This window comes from Quercus robur, chromosome 7, assembly GCF_932294415.1.
Source record: "Quercus robur chromosome 7, dhQueRobu3.1, whole genome shotgun sequence".
Classification (NCBI taxonomy): Eukaryota; Viridiplantae; Streptophyta; class Magnoliopsida; order Fagales; family Fagaceae; genus Quercus; species Quercus robur.
Window position 1 is genome coordinate 28218817 of NC_065540.1, and position 18504 is coordinate 28237320.

Sequence of the window (18504 nt, forward strand, 5' to 3'; positions counted from 1 at the left end):
AGTAATCTATACGTCGCTAGACATATTGTTTCTTTTACATTCACTTATGAAACATATCTCATTGAATGTAATCCTTACCAAGTTATACGCATACATCGTGAGTGTGTTGTTACATATATTTCTAAGGACAAAATTTAATTTCAAATTTAAATTTTTTTTTTTTTAATTTACAATGTGGCAATTTATATAAGATTATTAGAGTGTATTATTGAAACATATCAATAACTCATTAGAAAAGTAATACGACTAAAACTACACATATATAGTCTCTTCAGAACTAAACTTTTTTTTTTCTATTCGAAACACTATTTTTTATTTATTTATATACTTCAATAGGGGAAAGAGGAGAGATTTTGAACGGATGTCCGGTGATAGCCTATTCCAAACATCATTTGGGATCAAGAGGCATATATACGTTATGCCTAAAATATTATTTCTATTGAGGACGTGGACCACAGCATACCTTCAATAGGAGTAGCGGTGTTAGCTTCCGCACCAGCCACTAGTGTCCATTTTCAGTTTATGAAGAGTCCCAAGTTCCAACTCCAATACCAGCCTCACCCTCATTTTCCAAAACCAAATCCCTTCCTTACTCTCTCTCTCTCTCTCTCTACTCTCTTCCTGAGACTGAGAGTGAGAAGAGAAAAAAATGGCAACAATCAGCTTCCACAATTCGACCTTCTCCGTGAACAGCTCAAGAAGAACCTCATTTCCTCATCGTTCCCCACTCTCTAATAAACTCTTCCTTGGAAGCTTATCTAAACCAGTTCTCACACTCCGTTCTCCAACTCATACACCAATCAAATGCTCAGTTTCTCAAGCTACAGACACCACCACTCCCGATATCGGTGGTAATTTGATTTCCTCTTTCTTTTCCTTTCTTTCGTTTTAGGTCCCTGTATTCGTAATTGCATACGTTTCGATTCATATATATATATATATATATATATATATATATATTTTTTTTTTTACCTTATTGGAAAATATCTAAAGTTCGATTCTTTTGATGTTGTTCCTTGTTATTAGAGAAGAAGAGCCAATTGATGAGGAGAAGTGATGTAAGGAATATAGCGATTGTGGCTCACGTTGATCATGGAAAGACAACTTTGGTTGATTCTATGTTGAAGCAAGCTAAGGTTTTAACTCCTTCCTTAATCATAATTCAACAATGACACTAGCTGTCTCCACAGATTAATGATTCAACTTCACATATCAAACAACAACAACAACCAAGCCTTAGTCCCAAATAAATTTGAGCGGATTTTCTTATTTTGAATACTCTGTCTCCGTGTATTTCTACTTATCCATTTCAGTTACACTTGTTTTATGAATATATTATTGTTTCTTAACAGCCCTATATTTAGTACCATAGAGCATGGCTGATAATAGTCATAATTTTTTTCTTTTCTTTTTTTTTTTCCAAAAGTTTCGGTCTGTAATCGATTACCTATCCAGATTGGTACAACTGAAGCTTATGCTAGCACTAAATTGTATAATCTTGCTGTGATTAGATTTTGGGGGCTAAAATTAACCATAAAGAGACATGAATAGTGTTGGATTTAATTGGAGTCTTTTATATGAAAGTTTGGATGTTAACATGTTAGAACACCAGCGCATGATCCGTATCGCTATCCCTGAATGGTAGCTTTTGACATTATGGCCAATGTTGCAGATTTAAACTTTCAATTTATATTCATGTACATATTTCCTTCATTTACTTCATCTCTTTGATGGAGTAGTTTCTTTTTAATACAATTTTTCTTATCTATCAAAATATATATATATATATATATCCATGTACAGACTTTAAATCATAATCTTAATGTGCAAGACAAGATTTGGTGACCAACCCTAATTTTGTATTGAATAAACATACATATAATGGTCAATAATAAGACGATACAGGTGATAAATTTTATGCAAATTTTGATTTTACATACCCATTGAATTCAGTTTTCGATATCATGCTTGGCACCAACTTAATTAGCTTTTGAGATGCTGAGTTTGCTGGCATATAAATAAGAAATTATGAAGCCTGCACATATTTACATCAATCAATCCCTTGAAATTGAATTATTACCATTGAGAAAGTAGAATCATATAAATTTATTAAAATCCTAAATAGGACAATGTTTTTGTGAAAACCATTGTGTAGTCACTGGTCACTTGTGACTTATAATTGTGAAGTGGGCCATCAAACTTTACCACTTCCTCCTTCCCCAATGCAAAGGAGAAAATGATTAATTTTAGTCTAATTCCACTGTGCAGGTTTTTCGTGACAACCAATTTGTACAGGAAAGGATAATGGACTCAAATGATCTTGAGCGTGAAAGAGGAATTACAATACTCAGCAAAAATACATCTATCACTTATAAAGACACAAAGGTTAACATAATAGATACTCCAGGGCACTCTGACTTTGGAGGGGAAGTTGAACGCATCCTCAATATGGTGGAAGGGGTTCTTCTAGTGGTACTTCTTTGGAACCTTTTTTTTTTTTTTGGGAGTGATATGCTTTCTGACCTTGTGATTTCTATGCAGATGATTATGAGGATTAATATTAACATTTGTGATTCTCATGGTGGTTGTTATATGCCTTTAGCTAATTAAAGGTTACAAAGGGTCTTTTGCTATTTATTTTATTTTATTTTATTTATAAAAAAACCTGAAGTGACAAACAGTTTGTGGATTTAAAGCCCTTCAAGAGCTAATATCATTTTTGGCAGCTGAAGCATTAATTTTTTTTTTTTTTTTTTTTTTTTTTTTTGTGATCTGCATGTCCACAACTTTGCCCATTTTCTATTAACAGTTATATTTGAAATAACACTTAACAGGGATTGGGTGAAAAGAAATAGTCAAATAGTAATGCGCTAGACTAGATGTCAGCTTGGTGGGCCTTTTGTCTTTCCCTTTAGTTTGGCTTGTCATTAATATTCCAAATACTCTAGGAATAAGTACCAGTTCAAAAGGTATTCTTTATTTTATTTATATTTAAATGTCATGTGAAGTTTTGTAATTTTTTAAGTTTCTAGAAATGGGTTATCCTGTGGCTCCATTGGGTGTTACTTTCGGGGTTCATATTCAGTTGTATTTGTGAGTTTAGTTGTTTAGTTGGGGCTTAGATATCAAAGCTAAGGAGTCATAGTGCTGTTTAGGGTTAGCTATTAGTCATCTATTTTATGTGTATGTGATATTTTCCATTAAAGAGGGAGAGAATATGTTTTCTAAATTTTCGGAGGCTATGAATCTTCGTGTGAAATTATGGTGATAAACAACGGCATCTGTTTCCTCACTAAAATTAATTTAGTCTTGTAAAGAATACTCTGAAATCATGATAAATTGCTTTTGTCTTGTGAAATAGGACTCTAGAGTTATGTGCTTATACCATGCTTTCTTCCTTAATGATTTCCTTTTCCCCATTTTCTTATTGCATGGATGTGCTTGACTTCGGGAACTGGTGATTACTTCACATGGGGTTTGTTAGGGATAAGTTTGTGGATTATGCATTATAAGAGTTCTATTTATTTGGGTTTGGGTTTTTCTTCATAGGAAAGTGAGTAAATTTTTCAGAATTATACTTTTCTTCACTTAATAAAATTAAAGTTCTTGATGAACCTACTAATACTAATAATCACTCCAAAAGAAATGTTTTTTTTTTATTATAAATGATGTCGTGGGAGAATTTTCCATGATAGTGACCTTTTTTTTTTGGTTATTGGCTTGCTTTGTTATGATACCTCTTTAGAATCTTACCTGGTTATCTTCTGTTTCATGTGATCTGTTACTTAATTGATATGTCTGTTGCTTTTTGTAGGTAGATTCTGTTGAGGGTCCAATGCCTCAAACAAGATTTGTTCTAAAGAAGGCCCTAGAATTTGGCCATGCTGTTGTTGTTGTGGTCAATAAGATTGACAGACCATCTGCTCGTCCTGATTATGTCATAAATTCAACTTTTGAACTCTTTATTGAACTAAATGCATCAGATGAACAGGTACCTATTCTATATTGTGAAGTGGCAAATATGTGTTTCACATTGGATATTGGGTTAAAACTATCTTGCTATTCAAAACAGGAACTATATTCTGCCTCCATCCATGCCTGAATAGATAAAAAGGTGGGCATCAAAATGGTCTGTTGACCACCATGGTCCATCTTTATGTTAGGAATTATCAGGTAGTTATTATAAAAATTGAGGATGAATAAAGTATTTCCTTGTCCAATTGGAAATCAGGATGTGAATGGGCAAGCCAGAAAACAAAAATAAAAATTTTATCCTATCCGCTACATGGCAATTCAAATGATTAACCATGTGCACTTTCAATTATTTGAACTATTTTACAGTCATATGACTTGTTTAGATGACTTAATAGATATTGTGATTAATATGTAAGTGGATGGTTACCTGAATCACCACTTAATTGGTTGGAGGAGATTCCTCCAATTCAGTTTAGAGGAAAAATATGTACAAAAAAATGTGGTTATAGATGTGTCCTCATAATTTAATCCTTATTTTCATTAAAGGTTTATAGATGCTTCAATTTTGTCTAAAAATACCATCTAAAGTTTAATCTACTTGCAACTTTCATTTTGCCTGCAGTGTGATTTCCAAGCAATATATGCAAGCGGTATTAAGGGAAAGGCAGGATTGTCACCTGATAATTTGGCAGAAGATCTTGGGCCACTTTTCGAGTCTATAATCAGATGCATACCTGGGCCATGTATTGACAGAGATGGTGCACTGCAATTGCTTGTTAGTGGTTGTTCTTTCAATTCTTTAATGTTATTTATTTATTTAGTTTTTTTGTCTATTTGGATGTGGCATAGCGCCTTATACTACATAACAGCGATTAGTTGGATTAATTGGCTGTGGACCACACCTCATGACCTCATGAAGCAGGGTTCAGTAGTTCAAATCTTCCATTTCCCCTTCCCTTGGGGCGTTAGGGCTGAATGTTATTGTGAGACTATTCCTTCATGCAGTATACTAGCCCTCTACATCAGTGTGAGGACAGACTAATCAAAGTAATTTTAGTCAAACATTTTTAACGGAGATCAGTGTGATCACTAGTAGGTGGCTAAGAAATTTCAACCTCTTTTATATATATATATATATATATATATATAATAAGTAATCAGTTTTATTAATGAGATGGAACTAGCCCCTGTCTGAAGGGATTGTCCTAAACAATTACAAAAATGCAAATTATGATCAAAAGGAAAGAGAGTCAATAAAATCAATAATGGATCTTGCTATTACCCATTATACAAGCCCATTCGAAAAAAGTTCTTACAAAAGATGATTTTAAATGAACAAATGAAACTCCTACATCTTCAAAGGGATGTCGGTTCCTCTCTCTCATATTGTCTGCATAAGGGGTGAATTTCAAGCACCGGAGGGTTTACTACACCAATTCCTCCATCCACTTAGGAGCTCAAACATAGTTTTACGCATTACCCAATGGAAACCAAACACAGAAAGTAGAATTTCATAATTCATTTTTGTCACAATGCAACAACAAATGATCCATAGATTCACCACATCTCCTACACATGCAACACAATTTTGCCATAGGAACTCCTCTCTTCATAAGATTATCACAAGTTGATATCTTCGCTGAAGTTGAAGTCCACATAAAGAATAATCCTCACGCCATTTATCATGCCAATACTTCATTCTTTGTGGTTTCCTTTGTCAAATTTCACAAACTTCATAAACATGTACCAACCCTCTTATACCTCTTTATAAGTTGTAACCATGGGCCATGGGCGATTCATATCTTCGTTTACCAGTTATCCCATTCTTCTACATTTCATTGAAATCACTTGTCTCCACAAATGAGTATCTTCGGCCCCAATCCACCAAAGCCACTTACCCAACAAGGTTTGATTAACAGTGCCTAATTCATATCCCCAATCCTCCATTACAAAAAAGAGGGATCACATGATGTTCAAATTTACAAGATGGAATTCATAACTGTCTCCACTCCATATAAAATTCCTTTTCTAGTAAGGTCAACCTCCTCCCTTTTGACAAGCACAATCACTTCCATCCCAATAATCTACAGTCTGAAGTCATACCCAGGTAATTCATTCGTTAGTGACCAACCTTTTACCCAAGGATTTAAGCCCTTTAATCAATGTTGTCCATGTCCCCTACTGGAACAATTTCACTTTTGCTCAAAGCCTGTCAAAGCTTCAAAGCAAATTAGAACCATTGTAATATAAAGGAGATATTCCACATTTGCATCACAAAACTAAGTGCTACCATTGGCTATTAGTAAATGAGAAACAAAAGATTGTTGTTAGTATCATTTCCTGCCTGAAACCCAAAGATGAATCCCCCATCCTTAGTTCTCAAAATTCTACCTAGTACCTAACCAAAATAAAAAGCAAAGTTGACAAAAGATCTCCTTGCTTCTGACCCCTGGAGCTGTAGAAAAAACCTTTTTGGAACCCCAGTATTAAAAAAATGTATTGTAGTCACCCAAAAATGAATATGGCATCTCCACCGATTACCAAAGTCCATTCTCTCCATGAAATCTAATACAGTATCCCAATTAACGTGATTATGAGCCTTTTCAATATCTAGTTTGCAAATAACGCCTGAAAGTCTTCTTTTGATATGACTATCTAAATATTCATTAGTATACTTTCAGCAAAAACTAGATAAGTTGTTCCTAAATGGGCACTGAGTCTAGAAACTGTCTCTTTCCCGCAAATGAATTTTGAGATTCTGAAATTAAGCTATCTAACTTCAACTTCTATTTGTTGACCAACACCTTTGCCAGCAATAAATAAACACTCCCAATCAAGCTAATAGGTTGAATATTCCTATTATTTATACCATTATTCCTTTTAGGAATTAATGCAATAAAAGAGGCTTATGGAGAATTTTCAAACTTACAGAACTCATGAACCTCCTTGAATAAAGCCATAATGTCTTCCTCTCCAATTGATGAAAAATCCAACCCATTCACATTTGGTCTCCAATCCTCCGTTTATATAAAGTTTCATACCATTGAACAATTTGGTTTCATACCTCTAGTCTTGATAGATTTCCCCATCCACCTCCAAGCTCCCAGTGTGGTTTGCTTTCCTATGTCAGTTATATCTTGTGGAAAAACCTTGTGTCATTATTACCTTCTTTTAACCATACTACCAGTCTACCCTTGACTTCTGTCTCCATGAAATTTCTTCCAAAGTTGCCAACTTGCTTACTTATGATTTTAAATTTTCACTAGTCATCTTTAATTAATTAATTTATTTATAAATATATTCCTCTTTTTGATAGCCTGTTTTCTCCTTCCTCATTGAGATTCCAAATGTCATTCTACTATATATTTTTCTTTAAACCCACACCCTTAAACTCATGCATTTCATTCCTTCTAAACATCCTTTAATGCTTTAAGTTTCTGATGCAGTCACGGAAGATTGATTTGTTACTGCTTTGCAAATTTGTCTATTCGACACTTATTTTATGGGGTACAAAAAGTTGTACTTAAGAAATAAGCTATGGACATAAGCTCATCCAAAAAAGCTGTTATGTTTGTATTTGTTTTATCTTTGTTGTTGTTGTTGTTTGTGTGTGTGTGTGTGTGTTTTTTAACAGAATCTTATTTGCACTGTCAAAATAATGTTTTAGGTTACAAATATCGAGTATGATGAACATAAAGGACGTATAGCCATTGGACGCTTGCATGCTGGATTTCTGCGTAGAGGATTGGACGTGAAGGTGAGTTTGATTTGAATCAGAAAGGTGGTCCGTGCTACACATTTTTGTATTTATTACTATATAATTGTGCATATTAAATCAACTTTGGCTGTTTTGTTTTGAAAGTGTAAATATTAGTGTCCCCCCCACCTCTTTGGGGGGCCTTGTCTTTATGTTATCTTTAAAATTTTGCTAATTTGGGTTAAAAATTTTATATCCCATTTCAGCAGAGGAGATTCCAATAATTTAAAACAATATTGACTATAACTATGCATCTTTGAGTTTTTGGCTTGGTAGTTTTCCTTTTGCTTGTTGTCAAATCCATTTAATGGAAACAAATTACTTTTGCAAATATTCATTGGATACTTTTATAGGGAAAAAAAGGGATATTCTCTCTTCCTAGTAATAATTTTAACATTCTTTTAGGTGTGCACTGCAGAAGATTCCTGTAGATATGCAAGAATCACTGAGCTTTTTGTGTATGAGAAATTCATTAGGGTTCCTGCAGAACGTGTAGAAGCTGGTGACATATGTGCTGTCTGTGGAATTGATGATATACAGGTACATCAACTGATATCTTAATATTGATGTTACCTTATTTTTTTGCATTAGTAATATAGGGATTCCTAACTTTTAAGATAGTTTTCAATTAACAATAAAGGACAATTTTCATCTCTTTTTTTTTTTTTTTGGTAAGAATTTGTTGGCACTTATTTAAATTCTTTACTCAGATTGGGGAGACCATTGCTGACAAAATATCTGGGAGGCCTTTACCAGCCATTAAGGTGGAGGAACCTACTGTCAAAATGGCATTCTCTATAAATACTTCACCATTTGTTGGACGTGAGGTGTGTCTCTATAAAACTGTTTACATGGCTTTCTTTACTAAAGTTTCAGCCTTTTTATGAGCCTTGTGCAAAGCCGTCCTTGTAGGCAAGCCAAAAGGCCTAAGTATACAAGCCTTTTAGTAGCACTTTTCTGCTTTAAGTGTGCATGCCTTCATGAGTGCTTAGATAAATCCTAATTTGATTGGTTTCATCTCTCCTTGCAAATATCTTGCATTCCATATATTTCTTGTTAATCTTGTAGCTTGTCTGTATTTAGTATTTTAGTTAGAATTTTTTTTTTGTTTGCTAAATTAGAAAAGTGTTGCGTTGGAATGACCTTATGACTCAAAGTCTCTTTGTTCCTTTTTAGGGAAAGTATGTCACTAGTAGAAACTTGCGAGACCGGCTCTACCGTGAGCTTGAGCGTAATTTGGCTATGAAAGTTGAAGATGGAGAAACGGCAGATACATTCATTGTCAGTGGTCGTGGTACTTTACATATCACCATATTGATAGAAAACATGTAAGTATAGGCTATTTGTTGCTCATGTTTTTCTTCTGCACACATGTTTTTAAAATAATCATGCATTTTAGGCGAAGAGAAGGATATGAGTTTATGGTGGGACCCCCCAAAGTTATTAACAAAAAGGTGGATGACCGCTTGCTGGAACCATATGAGGTTAGTTTCTAATAGAGATTTCAAATAGAGATTTTCCTTTATTTCATGTCTGGGAAAAAGGACATTCATGTGCATGCTTTATCGTTGACATAGGTATAACATAGTTCAATGTTTCTTTTATCAACATTCTTGTCTTCTTCCTTGTGGTTCATTTAAAATAATTGAGAAGTGACTAAAGCCTTCATTTGTTTTGGCTAAAACTTTTTCCAAAAAAAAATGTTTTACACATTTTCGGTGTTTGGTGTAGTTGAAAACCTTTTTCCACAACAAATATATTCCCCAGTAAAATAAAAACTAAGCAAAACAAGCTGGAAATAGATTACTCTTTTGGAAAGCATAAACCATTATCTGAATGTAATCCCCCACCCTCCCCCCCCCCAAAAAAAAAAACCACCGTCTCTTCTCTCTCACATTTCTGTCTCTCTTATCCCTCAGCTGCCTTTGCTCTTAGTTCCCCAGAGCTGTTATTGATCCTGAACACATTATTGTCCATCTCCCAAAGCAACAGGACAATCTGATTTTGTTGTAGTACACCACAACCACCAGCACACTTTATCAAATGCAAATCCCCTTTTAAATCTGCAAAACAAAGAAGAGCACAGATGTAATTGAACCAAGACGCTGAATTTTTCAAATCAGCAAATTCTTCACTAGTTCCACAGCTTCTGCTCAGCAACAACAGGAGGTTAAACCAGCATGGCAATTCATATATTGACTATGCCACGACCCAAACCCTATGAATTTGAAGGCATGACTAATCTGACCAACTCCAAATTTTGGTTTAGCATGAACAGATCAGTACAAAATAGAGAATGATAAGCACAAAATCAAGGAACACTATATCCAAAACTAACTTCTCCTACCAACCTCAGTATCATGGCTAAATAGAGCAACTTGAAATGTCCAAAACTTTAGAAGTATGTAATGTATCTAGTATCCATATCAGGATTGAATAACAATCCTCATATTTAATGGACTAATCCCAACGCAATATCTAAACATCCGATAACCAACTACATAATCCTGAAAATCCCTCAAATTGAGGATTGCAAATAAAACAGTAAAACCTCTAAAGTCTAAATCACATAGCCCTAGGTAACAAAAAAGTTAATCATGGAATATTTATGCTGCTAACTAACACCCTTGTACTAGAGATTTGCTTTCATCTTCAAGGATTGCTCAACCACTATGTGCACTTTACCGTGCCTACTCAATCTTTAAGATATTAAAAAAGTGAGTTTAACCATTAAGAAGTATATATGCATAATGCAATGGATGGAGTCAATCATAGGGCTAGATTAACCTTTAAAACATTAATCAGCTTTCCAGAATGTGCATTTTTTGAATGAATATCAATATGCATAAACAATCAAATAGTTGAAAATGCCAATTAAATGCATGTACAAAAACTATATCAATGAGGATGTTATAAATTATTTCTGAACCTTAGACAGTACCTCTTTGGTTTTTCAGACATAAACCATATACACAATTCATTAAAATTATGAAAATCAAAGTCTATGGTCAACTAATCTTCTTTGACACTCAAGGCCCAAAAAATGCTTCGGTTCTATCATTAAAAACCAAAGGCCAATACTTATCCTCTACTGGCCATATATTTCTCTTACTTGATTGGGACTTGTTACACAGCGTCAATACTAAAGGCTAACAACTTAACCCCTGTTAGCTAAGGCCACACTCCATTGGTTCTCTTTGATGAGATTACTCAGGCCAAAAACTCGCCATATCTAAACCAGTTCTGAATCTCAAATGGGGTTCATGCTTTATATCTCAGATCAAACTTATAAGATTATCAAAGCACAAAAATGATAGTTGAAAATTAAGAAAGTAGTAATATTTAAATAGGATACATAAAAAGGTAACATTTATAAATAATGGCAAATTACAACTTACCCACTTGTGATTTGGCTGAAATTTAAGTTGCCTATCTGTGGTTTAAAATTTGGCAGTTTACCACCAGAGGTTTAACTAAAATTTAAGTTGCCTGCTTATGGTTTGAAATTCCATGATGCAAGTGTTCCGAGAGATAATTTTTGATCTTATTTGATCTTGTATTTTTATGTTTTTTGTGTTTTTGGAGGAGAGAGACATAAAAATTGAGTAAAATTTACATATTTAGCTTTGTTTTTAACAAAGGTAGGTTATAGAAATCTAATTGAGCTAATTTCAAGTGAGTAAAGTGTCAAATTTCAAATCACAGATAGACAACTTAAATTTCAGCCAAACCACTAGTAGGTAAATTGTAATTTGCCCTTTAAATAAAATAGTTTTGTTCAAAGTAAACATACATTTTAAACTCTATTATAGTTATAGAGTGCATGTCAACGATTTAATGCTGTCCAATGCTTTAGAACTTCATAAATTCATTGACCTTAAGGGAAAAAAATAAAAAATAAAAAAGACGTTTTTTTTTTACCCCTTGGGCTATCTAGGTAAAATCAAATGGTACACCGTACATAAAGTAATTTATCAAAAAGTAATTCTTGGATATGTAAAAGCATAATTCAAGAGTAGATATTCTTTATTGATGAGTTTATTGACAGCAGTAATCTTTTTTTTTTTTTTTTTATAAGTATAGTTGTAATCTTTATTGAGAGTGTTTTGCAATACACATCTTGTGTACTCCAAGGCATCCTTTTCTGATTTTAATAAGGTTTTACTTAAAAATTAAATAAATAAAAAAAGAGTGGAAATTCTTTAGGACATGTGAAGAGAAAATCATCATGTCAATAACACTTTATAAGAGTAGGTTGCAAACAAAATCCAACCAAAAAAACAAATAATAGTAAGACTCGCACCCTACATTGCCCCAAAACCTCAACATCACAACCATGAGGGTTGTTGCTGCATTGGAGACTCCATAAGGGTCACTCCAAGATCCCAAATTACAACCCAACCAAAAATAATAAGAGAAAATCATTGGCAACTGTTGTCCTCTTCCCCTCGCAAGTCTTTCACAAGACCACCCACACCAACACAAATCCAGTGAACTCATAGCTTACTAACTAAAAAATTGCCCAGATCATAACCAAGTCAGACTCGTGTCAAGTAGCAAGCCACCCACACAGCTAATAGCCACTCCCAGCTGCAGTGAATTCTAGCCTCAGACATCAAGCACGGAGGTAAAATCCTTGGTAATTTCTTCCCCAACCCCCCATTGACTCTCAACATCCTTTGTTCTGGCAAAACCCATACCCACCTGACCCGAATCACTCCCTCTTTGCCCCCACACATCTTTAGCACAATCAAGCCCACCACGTTGATTGATGAGATCCCCACCCTTTTCTGACATCACCCTTCAGCCATTAGCCGCCCTCACTTATCCTTGTCACACCACCGCAATCCCATTGGTTGACCTTCATCTTGCACAATGCCGCTAGGCTGCACCTCGTCGCTTTTTGGTCCAAGACCATTGCATGGGTCTATTAGGTCAAGGAACGACCATTGATTTGCAACTTGCAAGCTTCCTTTAATTGTCCTAAAAAAGGGTGTCCAAATTTTGGAGTATAAGCCCACTCAACACATCATTCGACCCACGAAGTTAATATATGGTAGCATGGTAGATAACAAGAGAGTCAGGTTTGCCTAGATGAAGCCTATAGGTTGAGCTCAGTATTTTAGGAGGACCTGAAACGAATTCTTATTAGGAGGCACAAACCTAACATTACTAATTAGGAAGAAATGAAAGAAAAACTTTAACATGAGTATCTATCCCAATCTTTTCGGAAAAGATCTCTATCTCAATCTCATCATGGTAATTTCTAAGATCAAAGAGACATTATGAGGAAATGGAATAGACAATCAGTAGAACCATTGAATAAAACAAGATGCATCTTCACACAATCCCACTCCAACACAATTTTCGATTAAACAAACCTTAGAAATATAGTAAAAGTTGTTCAGGACTTGTTTGCCAAGATGGAGTCATTAGAAGCATCAAGAAGTCATTCCCAATAACCTCAAAGGTAAAGCTTCCTAAATGGTAGACAATACTGATGAGCGACCAAAATTTTTTATTGATGTAGAAGTATAAGTGCCAACAGATGCTGTCTTAACATTCGTGCAGCAAGAAAGAATAGAGAGTAGCACCTAAACAAGAAGGTGAAATATCTTTTTTTTTATAAGTAATTGAAATTTTATTCAAACCATAAGAAAGAGTCGCACAAATATACACGATGTATACAGCTAGGGATCATAACAATTAAGTACATAAGTGACAAACATCCATTAAATCATAAATTGAAAAAATAGAGTGGCTTCCTACGATAGACATCCAATTGGATAGTGTTCTAAAAAAGAAAAGTTTTAGATCTACTACTATCCTTTTAGAATCCTCAAAGCACTGGTTGTTTCTCTCCTGCCAAATGCACCAAATCAAGCAGTGAGGGACAACCATCCAGATGACACCATTGTGATGATGACCAAACTTTCCTTGCCAACATGCTAAAAGCTCAACCATAGTCTTTGGCATTACCCGGTAGATACCAAACAAGGAGAACACCATAGACCATAGCTTGAATGCAATAGGACAATGTAGTAAAAATGGTCTACTGAAAACGTTCTCCCTCGAATTTTTTTTTTTTTTTTTCCTTTGAAATAAACAAAGTTCAAAATATTAATACTCATATAATAGTCTGAAAATTATACATTTTGTTATTGGTTAAATGGAAAGGCTCATTGTGGGTGGCTAGAAAATAGTGTAAATGAAGAGTATTTTTTTGCTCTCTTTTTCTCCCCCTCACGACTGAACATTTTAGTATAATTTCCCTTGATAAGTGATGATGATTATAACATTGAACATTTTAATTGGCATGGATAAGTGATGACGATGATAATATATAAGGCTGAAGATGATGTGGATTTGTAGCTCAATTATATTCATTTTTCTTAACATGAGGGGGTATTGCTTATGCATCGTACACAAGAGTTAAGAACATCAAGCAAACAAAAGACAGATATTTCTGGTAGTTATAAATTAATTGATAATTTTTTAAGCAGTTGTTGCAATATATTTTGATAAAAAGACCAAGTTATCCACTCTTCAGGAAGAATTTGTTACTAAATGTGGATTGATTGCAGATTGCTACTGTAGAAGTACCAGAAGAACACATGGGGTCTGTAGTTGAACTTCTCGGCAAAAGGCGCGGGCAGATGTTTGATATGCAAGGGGTTGGGTGTGTAGCATTCTCTTTTCCCAGTTCTCTTTTTTGTAACTTTCCAACTTTTAATTGAACTTTTCATAATTTATAGCAGAATTTCATGGTAAAGGAATGATATCATAATTGTGTGTGATCATTATTGTCTTTTGGCATGCAAAAAGTGTACCTATTTGATGAGGTTGAGGTGAAAAGAAAAAAGGTTCATATTATGTAGAGTTGAGATAGATTATTAGTATTGCAAGCTCATGCATGTGGGCATATATACATTGTGCACACGTATATGCATACTTGGTTACAGTCATGGTGTTTGCATATAAATGCATATTCTTCCTCTACCAGTATTGTATAAAATAGCCCATAATATCTTGTGAGATCCCTTTACCGCCATATCTGCCATACTTCTTGTGATATCGATCTATCTTCCCCACAAATGGTCCCTGCTATTGGTATCAATTTATTGCTTATGATATTTCCCTAACATGCCATAGATAAAAATTATAGATATGAGAAGGATCAATTTTGTCCATGAATCAAGATTATTTTAAAGAATGCATGCATTCTCACATCATTTGTGGACATGATAAATGGCATTCAAATTTTTTTTTTTATGCATATGTTTGATTATAATTTTTAATGGTTCATCAAAATCAAACACACTTTTGGTGATGCAGGGTTTCTCCCCTTTTATAGAAAAGTCTGCACAGTGGTTATGCTGGAGTAGTGAATAATGGCAGTCTTGAATTTGCACCCTGATTATTTGTTACTTTGATCTAATAATCTGGAAATTTGTGTACTAGGTCGGAAGGAACAACATTTCTTAAATATAAAATTCCAACACGTGGCCTTCTTGGTTTGAGAAATGCAATTTTAACTGTTTCTCGTGGCACGGCGATTCTCAATACAATATTTGATAGCTATGGACCTTGGGCTGGCGATATTACTACCAGGGATCAGGGTTCACTGGTAAGTTCAGACTTCTGAGGTTATTTTCTATATAGCATCCATGGAAATGGTTTTGATGTTGAAGGCTTTTGGCTATCATTCTGTAGCTATACTTACAACAGATGTTCTGTCAGTGATTACTTTATTTTATATATGTTTTGAAGCTACTTTATTTCAATTCATGTATCTTACTATTACATTGAAAATAAATAATCCAAACAATTATGAAGGGTAAAGGCCGTTACAACAATAATCACAGCCTGTATGTTTTGTAGTTATATTTGTAGTGATGCAATGTGAATTCCCATGAATTTTGGGAAGGTTAGTGCCAATAATACCAAAGTCACAAGGATTTGATTTTCAGGTTGCCTTTGAGGATGGAACAACTAGTTCTTATGCCCTTTCTAGTTCACAGGAGAGAGGGCAGATGTTTATTGGTCCTGGGGTGGACGTTTATAAAGGTCAAATAATTGGCATTCATCAGCGGCCTGGGGATTTGTCTCTTAATGTGTGCAAGAGAAAGGCTGCAACTAATATCCGTTCAAACAAAGAGCAAACAGGTCAGAACCATCTCTAGTCATTACCCTCCTTACTATTGCCCTCAAGAATGAAATTGGTCACTTTTATTTTGCTGTCGAGTTTACGTTTACCCTTTTCCCCCTTTGCTCAGAAGTTATATTTACCAAGTTATGTATTTTGACTGATAAGCAGATGTGAGATCAGATTTTTGCTTTTTTAATCGCTACATGAACCCAATTTTCAGCCAAAAATAAATTGCCATATGAATCCTATGCCATGTAGGATTAAGTTAGAATTTTCGTGTTGACCATATACATAATGCCGAACCCATAATTACTGACCAAGGGTTTGTAGAGTATGCATAATGATTAGTTTCAAGACAAGTAGCTCTTATTTTAAATGGCCTTGAGTTCAATTATCAACTAAACTCAAGATTCTTACAATATGATGGTATTTGTCTATTATTTTTGTTCTTTTGATTAAATATAGTATAAATCATGTAACTTTGTAGTTTGTATATCTGCAGCAGCAAGGCTTTGTTTATTGCATTTACTAATCCATGTTTTTCTCCTAATGCAGTGGTTCTTGATACCCCATTGGCTTATAGCTTGGACGACTGCATTGAGTACATTCTAGAGGATGAACTCGTGGAGGTCACTCCATTACATATCCGAATGTGCAAAAATCCGAAGTTTTCAAAGAAAAAGTAGACATTCAGTGTAGTAATATAGCGTCCGGATCTGCCCTTGCAATTAGATTGATATCTCCCTTTTCGCACCATCTGTTGCCACTTCTAGTTCTCTTTCTCTACATCCTAGAACCCCCCCTCCCTTCTTATAGTAATTTTACTTATTTGAATTGTTTAGAGATAAAAGGGTACATGAACATGTATAACGAATGAGAATGTTAAATAGTGAATTGTACTTCTAGGAGATGAGCCCACGAACTTTTTGAACATTGATTTGTAAGGGAGATTCTAAGTTTGTCACTCATTTAATGGACCACAGGTCAATTTTTTGGGTAAAGGCCCTTGTAGCCGAATACATTCAAAGAAAATTGTAAACAAGTGACCACTTCTTGATTTTTATATTTGGGTGTTGCTAATGTCATTTATATTTCAGTACGCAACATATTTTCCAAATTGTATAGCGTATTGCACTATTATTCAATCTAATACCTTTTTTTATTTCTCTTCGGGATAACCTAGGTGAAAGAAAAGTTTGTGATGTTTATTCTCTCTCATTTGCTGAAGTTACAAGAGATGGATAGGGGATGATGTTGTGAACAATGAAAGAAAACAAGAAAATGTTAATGGCTAGAATGAATTCGATATCTTTAAGACACTACTTGTCCCCACACAAGAGTTTGTTAAAGGATTGTCAATATCATATTTTGTCCATCTTCATATCCCCAAAAAGTCTGTCATTGGTCCCAAGTTAACCTAGACTACAATTTTTGAAAATCATTCAATGAGACATCGATAATGGAGTTGATTTAAGCATGGTTTTAAAAATTAGACCAGACTAGTCAATCCGACCGGTTCAACCAGGAATTGGGCACCAGTTCAGTTTGGTAAAAATACCCAAAACCGGCCAAAATTGTGTAATACCGGGAATTGGAGGCAAAAACGGTTTTGCCCTCGGTCCGGTTTTAAAACCATGGATTTAATATCAAATGGTACAGATTAGGAACATGTGATTAGGTAAAACCTTAATTAATTGGGCTAGGATTTGAGATTGTTAGAAATCTGACCATACAATTGTAGTAAACTAATTGCCATTGGAAAGATGGTGGAAATTCCTTTAAAAAAAATGGTCACAACCCTGGATTGAATTCGAGATGAACAAGATACCACAAAATCATTGAAAAACCTGTGCCCTCAAACTGATTTGATTGGAGTTTAAAATTGAACAACCAAAGTTTCACAAATTTGGACTCATTGAAACCATCCAATGACACAACAAAGAACACCCAAAACGGAGGTTGCCACTTGGGTATGCGTCAAATTGTGCACCTAAAACCGAATTACACGAAAGCCAAAGAAAATTGCTTTTTCAAAGCTTCCCCATGAATATATTTATAAGCTACGAGGCCCTAAATAGTAAATGTATTACTACAAAGGTTCTCCTATAAGCATTGTCATGAGAAAGCAAAGAAGAGATAGTCTCATTTATTTGATTTTTTTTGCCATTTAACACAATTTTCTTAACAATTTCATTAACGCATATTTTCAAAACTATTTAGGAAAATAACACCTCAAATCTTTAAGACTCAAGTTCAGTGAAAAAACTCGAGTTCCATAAGGTGGCGAAGCTAATGTGGAAAAAAATCCAAGTGAACTTGAGTCTAGAGACTCAGGTTCCACAAAGGAAAAAAATTCTCAAAGGCTAAGAAAAGAAGTCCATGTCGTGTGATTGTGTCCCACCAATTTGAAAATAAGAGAAGGTAACGTCTTGTCAAAACAAACGTAGCAGAGCAACAATGAAGAGAAGAAATGCCTCCCATTCACATGTCCCACCATGTCCCATCAAAACAAACTCAGTAGAGCGACCTTTTATCTTTTTTTAGATAACAAGTGACAATATATGCTTCCTACTTTAGCTTTTTTTGACCCCCATCCAACCACCAAATCTAAAGATGATTAGTT

General features: G+C 34.5%; 1 protein-coding gene across 1 annotated transcript; it reads left to right on the forward strand.

The window, feature by feature from the left end:
- The first annotated feature begins 507 nt into the window (after positions 1-507).
- Positions 508-16944, forward strand: LOC126693010 (putative elongation factor TypA-like SVR3, chloroplastic). Its single transcript, XM_050388862.1, has 14 exons — positions 508-851; positions 1027-1136; positions 2269-2472; positions 3815-3991; positions 4598-4750; positions 7643-7732; positions 8138-8272; positions 8443-8559; positions 8909-9060; positions 9132-9216; positions 14317-14411; positions 15194-15359; positions 15703-15898; positions 16437-16944. The coding sequence occupies exons 1-14, from the start codon at positions 650-652 to the stop codon at positions 16565-16567; spliced, it is 2013 nt and encodes a 670-aa protein (XP_050244819.1). The 5' UTR covers positions 508-649; the 3' UTR covers positions 16568-16944.
- Positions 16945-18504: the final 1560 nt, after the last annotated feature.